This window comes from Sitophilus oryzae, unplaced genomic scaffold (genome assembly GCF_002938485.1).
Source record: "Sitophilus oryzae breed Bouriz unplaced genomic scaffold, Soryzae_2.0 scaffold_2008_pilon_pilon, whole genome shotgun sequence".
In the NCBI taxonomy this organism is placed as follows: Eukaryota; Metazoa; Arthropoda; class Insecta; order Coleoptera; family Curculionidae; genus Sitophilus; species Sitophilus oryzae.
In genome coordinates, this window is record NW_022146734.1 from 1,567,214 (window position 1) to 1,584,158 (window position 16,945).

Here is a 16,945-nt window from a genome sequence, read left to right on the forward strand (position 1 = left end):
TTTTACACAGGGTGAGTATGGCAACACTGTGCATAACCTTGTATTTTACTGTCTTTATGAAGGTTATAATAGGGAGTTTTCGCATTGAAATGTAGTGAAAATTTGGAATTTTCAATTATTTTTTTTCGTAGAAAAAGTGGTTCATCCAACAATTTTTTTCTTTTAAACCATTCCATTAACTATGGGATCCACATTAAAAATTAAAAAAACCACGATTTCGTGGGGACCTGTTCTGCACAAGACCCAATCTTATTTTTTACACATCACAACGATACTTGTTATTAGTATTGTTGAATTTGTGTAAAAAATAAGATTTAATAATCAAATTTAATTATTTTAGAGCAAAATTCAATAAATACGCTCATTTAAAAAGCCCGCGCTTCGATCCATTTAAAACAAGCCCTACTCAATAGATGGCGCCACTTCTGTAGGACCATTTTTCAGTATGGCAGAGTCCATTCTTTTTCTAGCTAGGTATATTCTTTGACTATGATTTTGTCATTGTCAAAAGTAATTTAATTTTAATATTCAAGGGAAATTAACCGAAACATGTCAGATACACTGTCTAAGCTATTTCCCGCGTAGAACCATTTTATCATGCGCACTTTTTCTTTATGTGTATAACAATGGATTATTAAAATTTTATTAAAATTAAGTTACGTTTAAAAATGACGTTGACAACTTAATGTATATCCCTTTTTGACTGGTGTTTGATTGTTATCTGTTTAGTTTTAATTTAAAAATAGATGCAGTTTTTCTCAAATTACTTAAAATCGGCTTGTCCAAAAGTGTTCAAATTTGGCATGTGTGTTTACCAAACGGAGACCTTTAAAAATATATTTACGACTTCGCTAGAAAATCTATAGCGGAGCCAATATCTTGACAGTTCATAATTTGCATGGGATTTCCTATGTTTCCAACGACGATGCACCACCCGGTACACAATATACTTTTCTATAACAAACTCATAAAATAAATTATGTATACAACTATTTCACTAAAATATCATTATTTTATACGTTTTCTGTTATATTTCTGTACCAGTAATATGAGATATTATAAAGATTATTTTTACCTCTTCAACTAACTTTCTTTACGGTAAAATAATTTACATTTTAATATTTTTAGAACACGGAAAATTGCGCTTCAAATGTTTTGTGTGTTGGAAATATTTTTCCTAATTTAAAGTTTTATTCTTTAGAGTTAAACTAAACCGTAATATGCCACTAATGGCTTCGTAATACTATTTTTCAGTATCTAGAGCTTTAGGGCGCACACGGCAAAATCTAATAAACGTGAAATGCGAAATCTTACTCAGATATTTAATATCCTTGAAACCAATTTTTTTTTTATTTTAAACTCGGATATTTATATTTAATAGCATAACATAAATATAGAAAAGAAATATTTAATTTCTTAGACACTCCAAGTATGAATAGTCTCTTAATGTAATTCGTGAGTTTACTTTATTGGGGAGTCTATTTTTAAAAGAGTAATATACAGGGTGTCCAAGGCTGAGCGTGCATTAGACATTTCTAGAGAACTGCAATATCTAGATCAGAGATATTTGCAATTGTCTAATAACGAGATCTATCGATTAAAAACATTTTCAATATGGCGGAACTTCCGGAAATACCGTAAGTTGACAGCAACTTTCTTATTTTAAATGGGTGCCTCCCATTTTTTATTACATAGTTAAATTCTATGTAAAATTTATGAATTTTGATATCAAACACTCTATACCTAACATTAACCGTTTATGAGAAAAAAATATTTAACATTTTTGGATGAAAAAAACTCCCTGTCAAAAAATTGTGTATAGCCGAAACGTCAAATTTAGTGATCACTACAGCCACTGTCACATAAAGAGAAGACATGTGGCTAACTATTTCAAAAATTAAATTGTTCAAATATCATATAATAATGGCCGCAGCTGTCATGAAATTGAGTGATAAGAAATTATCACAAATATTTTTTTCAAATAGAAACCCATTTTTTTTTATTTCACTGGTGAAAAGGTTTTTCAATTCGTTACTTTTTGACTATACATGTTCCTATACCCAAAATAAATCGTTTTTACTTTATTTAAGATTTAGTTTTAAAGCGTACATTTTTATTTATTTTAACTAGTAGCCTATTAGACTTTAAACGTCAAGAAACAATAGATCTGGCCATGTCATATTGTGACACTTTGTTCAGAAAGCAGTATGTGATCGATCATCATTACCAAGCCAACTTTGTGCCGTTTATTTTTTTCGATCATACGGTATATTATTAATAATAATATCAACTTTTAAGTAGATATCACTAAAGAGCGAAAATACGAGACATATTTTTATAAATACACTTTTTAAAACCTTAAGCCGGCAGTATTTATAATATAGCAAATTCAAATAATTAGTTTTCTGACAGATGGAAATAAATTGTCGCATTGTTTGACACTTATATCAAAGGAAGCTATATAAAATCAAGAAAAATATACGTTTTAAAACTAAATCTTAAATAACTAAAAAACGATTTATTTTAGGTATGGTAACAAGCTGCATAGTCAAAAAGTAACGAATTGAAAAACCATTTCACTAGCGGAATAAAAAAGCGGGTTTCCATTTAAAAAAAAAAATATTTATATTTTTATAAAACTTCAATTCCATGACAGCTACCGCCATAATAATGTCATATAATAATATGACATTCGAACAATTTAATTTTTGAAATAGATAGTCACCTGTCTTCTCTTTATGGCACAGTGGCTGTGGTAATCCATGGTACAAAGAAAACAAGGTATGATCGATAGCGGCTCCAATTGCGTTCAGTTCGCGCATACCACCTGTAACGTCACTAGGAAAATAAGGAAGAAATAAAAAATAAAGAAAGTTGACAGGAGATCTGCATTTTTTAAGGTTATGGTTTAGAATTGTTTATTTTTTCTGACTTTTTAGTTCATTTAATTTAATAATTACTAAAACCAGCAGTGTCAAAAATATATTTAAAAATAAAAGACAAAAATCCAAAATATTAATTATCTATTAACATTGATTTGGACGGTAATAGGTAAGAATACTAAATTTATTTGTATATTCGGTATAAAATTGTTTATTATGTTTTTCATTTGCGATATTTATGGTAAATAATTTTCATGTTCATCGTCTCTGAATTGACATGAGGACAGAGATGAGGAAATCTATGGAAAAGTAACCATAAGAGGAATTGTTACATAATTTAAAAAACGTTGGGAAGTTGATTGTTTCCCATCGAAAAGTAGAAAATGCCAATGCAGATGAATGTATTGTAATTGTAATAGAAGTACTTCCAAGGGTGAAGTTTATTATAATTAGTGACCTGTGCTTCTTTTTATATGTAGATGTTTCAGGTTTTGAGAATAAATCGGTTGAACGAAACCCAAAATTTAGAAGAAGTATTTGCATACCCAGAATATGCCCATCAAGGATTATACACACACCGGAAAAGTCTAGGGATATTACAATTTTATCCAGCCATCGTCAGTAATTTTATTATTTGCATTTCTGATATAATAAAATTAAAATAAACAAATAGTTTACAGGACGTATTGGAAATAAAAATGAGAAATTTATCGAATTTTTAAAATTTACCTTGATTTTTATTGAACTCAAAAAAATACACACATTTTTTTTTATTCTAAACTATGAATAAAAAAAGATAAAACCATTTTTACTTAATAAAGGGTATGGCCTCCTGTACTGTTAATTACAGCCCTACATCGTCTCTCCATGCTCCTGATCAGGTTGTCGATCTCTTCTTGAGGTACAGCCTGCCACGCTGCTTTCACGGCCCGAACCAGATCCCTACGAGTTTCACGAGGCATACCCATTCTCAAAATTCTTCTTTGGACCGCGTCCCATACGTGCTCGATGGCGTCGAGGTCAGGAGATTGTGCCAGCCAGGGTAAGATATTTAATTGATGAGCATTGATAAACTCACTTACCAATCTGGCTGTATGAGGCCGTGTATTGTCATGCATGAAAATGAAGTCTTCCAAAATCATTGGCATATGGTAACACGACAGGCTCAAGAATTAAATCACGATATGTGATTCCTGTTAGAAACCTTTCAAGAAAAACGAGATCGGTTTTTCGGCCTAACTGGACTCCTCCCCAGACCATAAATGTTGATATTGATTGCCACCTTGTTAAGGGTGCACTACCTGAACATGATCCAACCGAATAAGATTTCCCGGTTCTCTCCATACCCTAAGCCTTCTCGAATCCGGATGCATTCCAAAGCGTGACTCATCCGTGAAGAGAACATTGGCCCATTGTTCATTCGACTACTGAACATGATCTTTAGCCCACAAATATCGTACCTCTCGATTTCCTCTCGTTAAGGGTTGAGCTCTCCAGGGGCATCTGCTTCTTAAGTTGACCTCTCTTAATCTATTGCGAATAGTGTCAGGACTAACGGTTACATTATGTGTTTCCTGGAGAATTAAACTAAGCTCTGGTGCTGTAAGAGTCGGTCATTTAATTGTAAAAAATGATCTTGCTGAGGGGTAGTAATGCGATGTCGCCCTGTGTGCCTTTCAGCAACATCGCCACTTTCACGGTAGCGTGCACTTAATCGCGATATTACACTTTGCGTTGTATTTAATGCTCTAGCTACGTCGATTTGGCGCATTCCAGCTTCGAGCATACCCATGGCCCTTAGCATTTCGTCTCTGTTAAGATGTCTACGCTCTATAATGTCGTTTAATACAAACAGAGTTATTTGAATGAATTCTGGCCAGTTATCATAAAAACATAGCCAGTACAGGTTAAATTCGAACAATTGATGCTAGGTGCTTCTTATACATTTGACAAAAAATGCACAAACACTTCTGCAAATATCCCAAATTTAGAAATTACTAGTGTGACTACCTCATTTCAATCGAAGTAGAAAGAATCGGCCTACAAATATGTGGTTGTTTATTCAAAACATTTATTTTTAACTTTATTAAAATTATATCCCTAGATTTTTTCCGGTGTGTGTAGCTCAAATTTCCTTTAATGGTAGGCAATTATTCAATACAAATTAACTTTTTAGGTGACTGAAATATTAAATAGTTTACAACATGGTATATCACTGTAAAAATATATTATTTTTATGTACAATTAGGGCCCGATACATTTCAAAAAGTAGAATATTATTTTATATTAAATGAGGTATTGTACCAACAATCAATTTATATTAATACCGGAGATTAACAGAATAAATAGTTCTTTTTTTTATGCTACAAAAATAAACTATAGAATAGTATTAAAAAAGTATTTAAAAAATTAAATAAAAAAGTTAGGCCCCGGCCGAGATAACTCCGGTCTCTCGCTTCCCTAGTCTAACTCTTCACGCACTACTCCACAGTAACTTGATTAGCGATCGTTCAATGACGGTGTATAAACAAAAAAAAAACAGGTTCATTACAATATGTTGACGATTTGAATTGGCGCGCGGAGCGTGCTGACCAATAGCGCCTGTAATCACCTGTGACGTAGCGACCAACCTGCGCAATATCATACCTTTTCTTTCTACCATGGTGGTAATCACTAAATTAGACTTTTATGATATACAATTTTTTTTGACATTTTTTTTCGACCAAGAATTTTAAATATTTTTTTTTCTCAAAAACGGTTAATGTTAAATATACAGGGTTGTTCACCACAGACGACACGGAGTATTATAGCTAAACGATTAGATCTTTACAAATTGTAAGTTTTGGGTTTGTTGAAAGACTATTAGAGCTACAATTTAAAAATAGTCTTAACAGAACACAGAGTATCCCAAATAAATAAAAAATATCAAAGTTGTATTTTTTTAAATGGAACACTCTGTATATTATTACGTTTTTAGTTTCTACGATTTTTTTTACGAAAGGTAAATTTGATTAAGGTTTATTATACTTAAACCTTACCGTTTTTGAAATATTTTCAATTTTGTGAAATTGCAGTAAAAACTTTAAAGCTTCATTTCTCCAAGGGTATCAATGTTTTTAATACTAAATATTTAATGAAGTTTATTTATTGATCGGTTATTGTGTTGCAATAATAAAAATAATACTATCTTATTACAGAGTGTCTAACAATTTATTTTAAATAATTATTAGCTTCAAACGGCAATAACTACTTTAATTTAAATAGAATGCCCTGTATATTTTAGGAGAATCAGATGCACAATTAAATTGTCTATCGAATTGTATTATACCATTTTTTACCTATCCCTTCAAGTTTTCGTAGAAAATGCATTTTCTTATAATTTAGACCTCATTTATCAATATATCCATGGAATATTGACATTTTAGATTGTTTTTAAAGCAACAAATGTACAAAATGTACAGACTAGTAATATTATCGTTTTTAGCAAAACAATAATATTACTAGCCCATTTGTATGCAAAAAGAAAACTATTTAAATCTTTATAAAAGAGTATACCATTAATTAAATATAACACCATTATTTCCGCCCATATACTAATTAATTACATACTTAATTGTGTTTGTTAAAAATTATTATAAATAAATGTGGATTTGAGTCAGAAATCAATATAATAATAAGTTAACAAATTAAAGTCTCTGTTGTTATAAATAAGCATTTATTAAAAAATGAAATATCATTTTTAAGGTGTTACTTTTTATCACACTGTCTAATGCCCATACAAAATTCAGTTTTTTAGTATTTGGAGCAATTATTATTAATCAACGCAAACAGTCAGTTAATGTAGTTTAAATACTGGAATCATAATAATTGATCCTCTTTAAAAAATATTTAAACAGTTTTTTTATTTTTTAATGAAATAAACGAATTATATCGACAATATTAGTATCTGTACTCTTTAAAAATTTGGTATCTTTAAAAATAATCTAAAATGTCAATAGTCCATGGGTATATTGATAAATAAGTTCTAAATTACAAGAAAATGCATTTTCTACGGAAACTTAAAGAGATAGGTAAAAAATGGTATAATATAATTTGATAGACAATTAAATTGTGCATCTGATTCTCGTAAAATATACAGGGTGTTCCATTTAAATTAAACAAGTTATTGCCGTTTGAAGCTAATAATTATTTAAAATAAATTTTTAGACACTCTGTATAAGGTAGTATTATTTTTATTATTGCAACACAATAACTGATCAGTAAATAAACTTCAGTAAATATTTAGTATTAAAAACTTTGATACCCTTGGAGAAATGAAGCCTTAAAATTTTTACTGCAATTTCACAAAATCAAAAATATTTCAAAAACGGTAAGGTTTAAGTATAATAAATCTTAATCAAATTTACATTTATTTTAATCGTAGAAACTAAAAATGTAATAATATACATGGTGTTCCGTTTAAAAAAATACAACTTTGATATTTTTTACTTATTTGGGACACTCTGTATCTTGTAAAATTATCTTTAAATTGTACCTCTAATAGTCCTTCATCGAACCCAAAACTTACAATTTGTAAAAATCTCATCGTTTAGCTACAATACTCCGTCTCGTATGTGGTGAACAACTCTGTAGATCGTTTAATATCAAAATTCACAAAATTTCACAGAGAATTTAATTATGTAATAAAAACTTAAAATAAGAAACTTGCTGTCAACATCCGGTATTTCCGGTAGTGCCGCCATATTGAAAATATTTTTAATCGATAGATCACGTTGTAAAACAGTGATGTGCAGAAAAATCTCTGATCTAGATATTGTAGTTCTCTAGAAATTTCTAATGCACCCTCACAACACTTTTTGCTGCAGAATTTTTTCATAATTTGCAAAAGTATGATATGCAATTACTTTTTATATATTTTTTGCGTATCACTAAATTTGTATAAACAATGTATATATTTAATTATAATATTTACATACAACTTATAATATTTTATAAATAATTTTTAATGAAATATCATAAATAAAAAAGCAAGCTCTGTAATTGACAATTAAAGAATAATAGGTATATTTTATCAATTTATTGGAATTATTTCATTTCATATTTTATTATATAATTCACCGTTTTACATATATTCTAATTTTATCCCTATCGTGACATATTTCTCAAGTCACGTGAGCAATTATATTTGTAAAATCGTAATTTTCTGTTTTTGCTGATTGTTTTTTTTTATTTCGGACGATGTAATTCAAAATTAAATTTTGCATAAATAAACAAGAATACAATAGTGTTATGATTTGAATTGCTTTAAATTAAAAATAGAGAAAGCTTTAAATTCTCTTACTCATATTGAATTTGAAATAAAAGCACTCTATGCCACCATTTTAAAAATTAATACGACTTGTGACATATCGCTAAGAACTATTTTTAGACCCTATGCAAAAATATGTATTGTAATCACAAAACATTTTCCGATGCACGTCATCAATCATATCGACATTGACACTAAAGTCTATAAACCTGACTAAATGAAATTTTGGCAAAAATGTTTAAACTTGTTGTATAATTTAAGATACCGAGCAGCTCTCCATTTTACTTTATAGAGCAAATGAGTGTAACATATATTTTATTTAGATTAAAGCTGCAAAAATTAGTTTAAACCGAATTTTATTATCGCTATATTGGTCACATTGCACCTTGTTCAGCAATGTTGTCCTTTATTGTTTGACAATTATTATCTTAGTGTCAGTCACTATTTTGTATAATATCGTGTTGTTGAATCTGTGTGAGTAATTCTCGTTTTTGTCTATTTTCATAGTCTTTTTTTAAAAAATGCATTTTAAGCACAAACAGTTCTTTTAAGAACTAAATTTTCGAGTTTTTATATTGCATTTCTTGAAATTAGTGTGTTGAAAATATGCCGAAGCATTTAAACAGTCGAAACAAAGAGCTTGTAGCTTCCCTGTTTTTTAAAACTATTTTGAACGAGAACGTGACAATGAAGCTTCTTTATTACCCTTGACTGAAGTCAGAAAAGTAAGTTTGATTGATAAGCACATTATACCACTTTCAAAGTTAGTTTTTATTAAATTCTGTGATTATTAGTTTGTGCATTAATAGCACCCGCTTATAATACTTGTTATTACCACTTATGGCGTTGTAAGATGTACATCAATAAATAAATATCCCATAATAATGCTTATAATAATCTTCATAATGGACTAGTTTTTGCCAATATGTAATAAGTAAAATAAGCAATAAAACAAATAAATCAATTAATCACTAAAATATTAGTTACTAAATTAAAAGTAAAACGGAAACTCTGTAAAAACTGATATAATAATATCTGTTGTTTGTCGATTTCAAATTAAGATTCATCTCATAAATCCATCACAATCTGGCAGCGCTGTCACCACCGCTTGTCACTCAAAGTTGATCACGTGTATCGGAAATTGTTTTGCGATTACCATATATGGTACTCTCACCTAGTAACAAATCTGTTTTAGGAATCATTTGTTTTTTCATTTAATAACGGTTATCCAAAACGTTATAACACAAAACAAAATAAATACAATGAACGATATTTATTTGCTCTTGTGATTAATGTTCGCTTTCTGTTATATATCTGGTTGATTAGTAAATTTATTTCAGTAAATTCCGTAAGAACTCAGTAACATTGTCATTTCTATAGAAGGAATATGCATTAGATATATCAAGCAATAATAAACGCGTGCCTCACTATCATTCATTCCCTTTCATGCACCTCCTTAACATCTGATATTACCCTTGCCATAAATTTGGACCAATAGTAAAATACATCAACTCACTTTATCGATATCTTTCTCCGTGTCGCTGTCTCTGTCTAATGCTGCCTTCACAGTACTCGCCGAGACGTTCGATAGCTCCTTCTCCAACTTGTTGAGGCTGGTGGTACTACTTCTGTGACTCGCCGCAATACTCTCAGTCTCTTCCAATAGAGTGCTTTGGCGTGTGACGTTTGCTTCGGTTTTGGATGTCTTGTTGGTGGCACGACGTTTGAACGATCGTCTGGCTATGTCGCTTCCTATAATGTTGAAATAATCTACACAAATGTAAATAGAAGAAATTGATTGCCGCTGGTAAGTTACTGCGAATGTTTTATAAAGTGAAAACTCCTTGGCAATAATTTTTTGATATATATGATGAGTATCTATACCTAATTTTTGCGGGAATATGCTTGTAAGTATGGTTTATTTATTTTGATTTAATAATAATAATTAATTAACTAAACTATACCCAAGAACGGTAAACTAATAGGATTGCTCGTCCTCATAAGACGTATGTTAGCCTCTTCCCGCGCTTCAGCAGCCAGTTGTGACGTCATTGTAGTCCTTGTCATGATAGTTTGTATTATTGGTTGCCTATGGTAAACGTATAAAAATAACAGCTGAGAAATTTTGAGTTAATTATTTTGTCGATTTTAAATATGAAAAAGGTGTTTTTAAAGTTTTTAGAGTTAGAGAATGTAGAAATACGTTCATTTTGTGTTGTGGATTATGACTAACCGCCTACTATATTGTTTATTAATTATTTTAAAGCAAAATATGGAAGTACTCTAAAAAGAATGTCTGCAGAAGGTGATGCTGGGAACTGCTGTTCTTAAAAATGCATTATCCGAGTATTTAATACGATTTATACAGTTAATTTTCTATATTGCACTATATTGCATACATATAAGGTGTTTTAATAAACAAACTAAGTAATGAATGTTTTGCATACGGCAACCAATAATATACACACTATCATGACAAAGACTACGATGACGTCACAAAGCGAGGAGTTTTCGCATGCACCTGGCAGACACTTTCGGCTGAATGAGCAGTCCTGTTAGGTTAACTGTTCTTGAACTATACCGGGTCCATCTCAAAAGTGGCTCACCCCTGTAACTTTTTTATTTTTCCAGATAAAAAAACGAGACTTGGTATAGTAGTATATGACCTAAATTAGGATTGATTGACGTATTCCATTGTTTTTGGTCACTTCCTGTTTCGCCGGAAATGACTTCAACTTTTGATTTTTAAATGGCACCCTCGGTATTTTTGAATAGAATGACATATCATATGTCAACTTTTGGCATGCTCGCTTAATAAAAATTCGTATTTTAAATTTCAATCTAACAGAGTGCCATGGCTATGTTAAAAACAATAATCTTTAATCAAGGGGCCTTGGAAAAATAGATTTGATCGTGTAATGTTTTTAGTGTCTTGTCCTGGCCGGTTAAGAGATGCCCAAATCGTATTTTTAATGATATCTCAATTTTTTCAAATGGACCAAGGGTGGCTCATTAGCATATTTGCAAAAAGCATTTTTTTACGAATAATTTCATACTATACACTTGGTATTTCCAGTCAAATTTGCGTTATGAACCGCAATAATATCAAATAAACCATATGGAAAATGTTAAAAGTTGACATATGATATGTCACTCCATTCAGAGTGACATTTTCTATCGAATAAAGTAAGAAAATACCGAGGGTGCCATTTAAAAATCAAAAGTTGTAGTCATTTCCTGTAAAACAGGAAGTGACCAAAAACAATTGAATACCGTCAATGAATCCTAATTTATGTTATACACTAACATACCAAATCTCGTTTTTCTATTTGAAAAAATTAAAAAGGTATAGGAGTGAGCCATTTTTGAGACGCACCCGGTATAAGGTAGTGACAATTTCGATGCTCAACATTGGCATCTCTGAAACTACGAGAGATAGGAATACGGTTAGATGGGACAAAAGTTGCGTAATTAGAAGTTTGACCAACACCTATGAAGAAAACCCCGGTATCTTGATTAGTTTCGGATTTATGTCAATAAAAATAAAAATATTACGTTTATTTTAAATGACAATATCTTCAGAACGATTATATCTATTGCAACGTAAATTGGTAGTTTTATATTTTTGACCTCGGCCAATTAAATGCCGGTTTCAGAACATTTCTAAACCTTCTAGATTTCGGACAACAATCAAGTTTTTGTTTGCTTATGGTCCATTTTGAATTTTTATACTATTAGATAGAGCGCGAAAAAAAGTCTATACGGTGGTATCTAATTTTTATTCATTATTAATGTAAATTCATTAAAAAATTAGATTTTTTAAAAATTCGCCTAATATCAAGTCTGCCTTGATAATCCAATTGACACTTTATATGACAGGAAGTTAATTTTTGTTTCCTCTATTAAGTGTCAAATCTGGACACACAAAAATTAACAGTTCATGCATCCGCAAGTTATAAAACATTGTATCCTGAGAGAACACAGCCTCATCGTACTATTTTCGCAAGGATTTCAAGAAATTAAGCAGTTGCTGGTAGCTTTAAAAAACAAGAGGGCCATATTTTAAAAGGCTCAACGTTATTAATGTACCAGCTCAGATTGAAATAAATTCGGAAACTTCTAGCCGTAAAATAAGTCGCGAGTGTTGTATAAGTGATATAGGAAAAATTATTAAAAAACATAAATAGGTATCACAACATTAAATTTAAATGTGTACCAAATTTTCATGCTGGTGATCACGAGAGAAGATTAGAATTTTGCAATTTTCCCTTTTTTTTCTAAAAAATATTATAGATGGATTAATCTTTATTTACAAATTCTGGTACATTTAACAGAAAAAAATCATATTTTAATGCAAAAGAAAACCATCACTTAATTAGAGAATCCAGACAACAAATAAGATATTCTTTGAATGTTTGGCCTGGCATTCTTGACAATAAAATTTCAGGTTCTGTATTGACCTGAATTGACCTGTATTGAACTATACTATACAATTTTTGTGCGCGTCCAGATTTGCCACTTAATAGAATAAATATAAAATAACTTGCTGACATATATAAAGTGTCAATTGGATTTCGAAGGCAGACTTGTTCTTAGGCGAATTTTTAAAAAATCTATTTTTTAGTGAATTTACATAACAATGAATAAAAATTAGATACCACCGTATACGGTGCCCAAATGACCACCATTTTATTCATAGCGAAAAAAAGTCTATAGACTTTTTTTCGCTCTATCTAATAGTGTAAAAATTCAAAATGGTGGCCATAAAAATATAAAACCCGATTGTTGTGCGAAATCTAGAAGGCTTAGAAATGTTCTGAAAACGGCATTTAATTGGCCGAGGTAAAAAATATAACACTACCAACTTACGTTGCAATAGATGCAATAGTTCTGAAGATATTGTCGTTTAAAATAAACGCATTATTTTAATTTTTTTGACATAAATCCGAAACTAATCAAGATACCGGGGTTTTCTCCATAGGCGTTTGTCAAAACTCTAATTTCGCAACTTTTGTCCCATTTAACCGAATTCGTATCTCTCGTAGTTTATGAGATGCCAATGTTGAGCATCAAAATTGTCACCACCTGTATACAACTGTGTATCATAATATACACTTTAATAATTTTATTTATTACGTTTTATTCTTCGTCGCTGTTGTCTGTTACACCCTTCATCATCTGCAACAGTTTGAAAACTTTGCAGTATATGCAAGTTAGGTTAAAACAAAATTTGCACATACCTGGGCAGATCGATAGATGGTATCGAAGGCATTGTTATTTTTTTGTAAATTGGTCGATGTCGTCTACGTTTATATAATTTTCTTAAATATCATATATTTTTAATTTTCTTCTTAAAGGTTTTATAATTTAATTGTGGTGTTTCTTCAGGTAATATATTGTATTTTGTGGTAGTTTCGTTTGTTAGTTTTTTTATTTAGTTTTCTTGGTTGTTGTTATGTCTGATTTTCTTCTAGTTTTATAAGTGGGTATTTGTTTTTTAGTTTTCAAAATAATATGTGTTTTTATTAATTTATTTTTGGGTTTGTGTAGAAGTAATACCGTATGATCGAAAAAAAACAGCGTCCAGTTGGCTTGGAAATGACGATCGATGACATTTCCCATATAATTTTACATATAAAATGACAGCGATCTTCATTTCATAGCCATCGTTGACGCCGTTTTTATTCGATCATACGGTATATTATGCTATTACTATACCGGGTGCGTCTCAAAAGTGGCTCACCCCTATAACTTTTATTTTTTCAGATAAAAAAAACGAAATTTTGGTATGTTAGTATAAAGCATAAATTAGGATTGATTGATGTATTCAATTGTTTTTGGTCACTTCCTGTTTCACCGGAAATGTTTTTTAAATGACACCCCCGGTATATTTTTACATTATTCGATAGAAAATGACACTCTGAATAGAATGACATATCATATGTCAATTTTTGACATTTTCGTATATAGTTTATTTTAAATTGTAACATGCGGTTCATGTCAATTTAACTTGAAATACCAAGTGTGTGGTACGAAATTATTCGTAAAAAATTCTTTTTCCGAATATGTCAATGAACCACCCCTCTTCCATTTGAAAAAATTGAGATATGATAAAAAATACGATTTGGACATCTCAGAACGGCCCCGGACAAGACACGAAAATCATTAGACAATCAAATCTATTTTCCCAAGGCTCCTTGATTAAAAATTAGTGTTTTTAACACATCCATGGCACTCTAGATTGAAATTTAAAATACGATTTTTTTAAAGCAAAAATGTCAAAAGTTGACATATGACATGTCATTCTATTCAGAGTGTCATTTTCTATCGAATAATGTAAAAACATACCGGGGATGTCATTTAAAAATCAAAAGTTGTAGTAATTTTCGGTGAAACAGGAAGTGACCAAAAACAATTGAATACATCAATCAATTCTGATTTATGTAATATACTAGCATACCAAATCTTGTTTTTTTATCTATAAAAATAAAAAAGTTATAGGGGTGAGCCTCTTTTGAGACGCACCCGGTATATGATTCTTATTAATTGGCTATATTCTGTATTAATTGTCATGTGTTTAGGTCTTTTGTGTTTTGGTATAACTTCTTCTGTTAGAGTTATTGTTTCTAGATTAAATATTATATACATATAGTATTTTATTTTATTGTCTTTGTAGCATGTTTATTTTTTTCTATTGTTGTTTCTTCATTTGTGATGGTATTATGCTTTTAAATTTTATATTTATTAAGAGTTCATTTCACTAGTCCGAAAAAGTAACGAAATAAGCGTTCGGCATTTAACGTTTTATGTAAAAATGGCCAGGTATTTTTACACAAATGAAGAAGGAAATTAAAGATAAAGAATAATTATTCTCTATCCGTATTGTAGCACATTTTTAGACAATTTCTTTATTTTTAAGATTTTGAAGGTCAAACATCAACAAAATATTCCTTATGCTTGGACTAAATTTTCTCAAAAATAAAGACATAATTTAAAATTCCATTATAATACGGAAATAGATTGAAGTTTCTTGATTACAATGATATATAATTTATATGGTTTTGTAACAAATTGCTCGCTATTTTATGGCAAATGCTGAAACTCAGCAACCTTAATCAAGCCTTAATCAAAGCACGTGTGTTTGGAATTTTGGGTATGGCTTAACACGAAAGGATCGGGGTGACCCTTGGGCAGATTTCTGAAATATAATATATATATCCTTAGGCCACACACCCGCTTTACCCGACCCCCGAGAGCGACCGAACAGTACAGCGTAATAGACCCTTCAACATTATATTTTTAGGACTGTGACAATTGTTCGGGCGTTTTCTTTTTTTAAACTACTTATATGTGTGTCCGATTTTAAATTATTATGAATTAATATATAAAATAATTGGATAAATTATATAATATTTTTTATTCTTACCTTCAACAAATTGTGCCAAACTGCAATACTTGCGAGGCTGGTCGTACTCCAGTCGATTGTCTAGGTATACGTGTTGTGACATGAAAGCTCGATTTTCGAATCCGTATTGCGCATCCTCTTCTACTCTCGCTGTCACCGGTGCAGATTTTCTGCGCAAACTGCTCCGCTTCTTTCTATCCAGCGAATCTCGTTTTATGCTCAATTTTCGCTCTGCAAGAAATAACCAAAATTAAATCTAAGAATTATATTAATATTAAGGCCACATTGATATTCAAATGGTATTAAATGATCATCTAATACATGAACAGTGGAAAAAGGCATATATTTCGTCTACGAGGTTACATAAAAAAGGCTCAACGAAGTATCCTTATAACTACTACGGAATTTTGATCGCCAGCACAATGAGTCGGCTCTATGGAAGGATGCTCAGAAACTTAATTGAAGAGGAATACTCCAGCTATTAAGAAGAAGAGCAGAATGGACTCAGAGGCGAACGATCATTCACAGATAATAACTTTGTTATGTATCTTGTATCTATATATATCTTATATATAGATACAATATGTAACTTGTTCATTGAAAGAGATTGAGTTGATTGAGTTGAGAAACTCACTGAGAAGAAATATGTAATGAAGCAGGCAATTATATAATATTCATCGATCTACAAAAAGTCTATGAAACAATGCCAATAACAAAGCTATGGGAAGTATCGCTCGAATCCAGAATTAAAGCATCTCTGATAAAAGCTGCCAAAAATCTTTATACAATAGAGGAAAATCACAAATAAAAACACTCAATAGTCTCTTGGAGAAAACTGCTATCACTAAAGGGCTCCGACAGAGTTGTTGTATGTTCTCAACATTATTTATAATTTATATAGCCAAGGCCTAAGAAAATGTCAAAATGGGTATAGAACTATCTAAGTAATAAAATATATTAAAAATATACAGGGTGTCCCAGAAATAAGTGCAATTATTTTAAGGGGTGGTAGATCTCGATAAAAGAAACATATTTTCTCTTTATCGTTTTTCAAATAAATCCAAAATAACGGAGTTATTTTACTTTGAAAATTTCCAAAAAAAAAATGATTTTTTGCTAAAATTTTGAGAACCACTGGATCTTTTCTGGATTTTCTTTCTAGCAAATTTAATCTAATATCTATGTTGCCATATTATCAAGAAATTATGTTTTTTAACTAAAAACTAAAAAAAAAATCCAAAATTTTTTTCAAAAAATTTCGAATTTTCAATTTTTTTTTCGCGAAAAAAACCTCATAGGCGTGTTTCTGGGGTTGAACTATACTACCAGTTAAAATATTTGCACTTATTT

The 16,945-nt window shown here is 30.5% G+C and overlaps 1 protein-coding gene across 1 annotated transcript in view; it reads right to left on the minus strand.

The window, feature by feature from the left end:
• LOC115883989 (diacylglycerol kinase eta-like) overlaps positions 1–16,945 on the minus strand; it is a 186,797-nt gene that overhangs the window by 75,945 nt on the left and 93,907 nt on the right. Inside the window, exons 5-6 of the mRNA XM_030902415.1 lie at positions 15,617–15,826; positions 9,707–9,942 (exon numbers count right to left, since the gene is read on the minus strand). Of these exons, the coding sequence (XP_030758275.1) occupies positions 9,707–9,942; positions 15,617–15,826 (446 nt within the window). The remainder of the gene's footprint in view (positions 1–9,706; positions 9,943–15,616; positions 15,827–16,945) is intronic.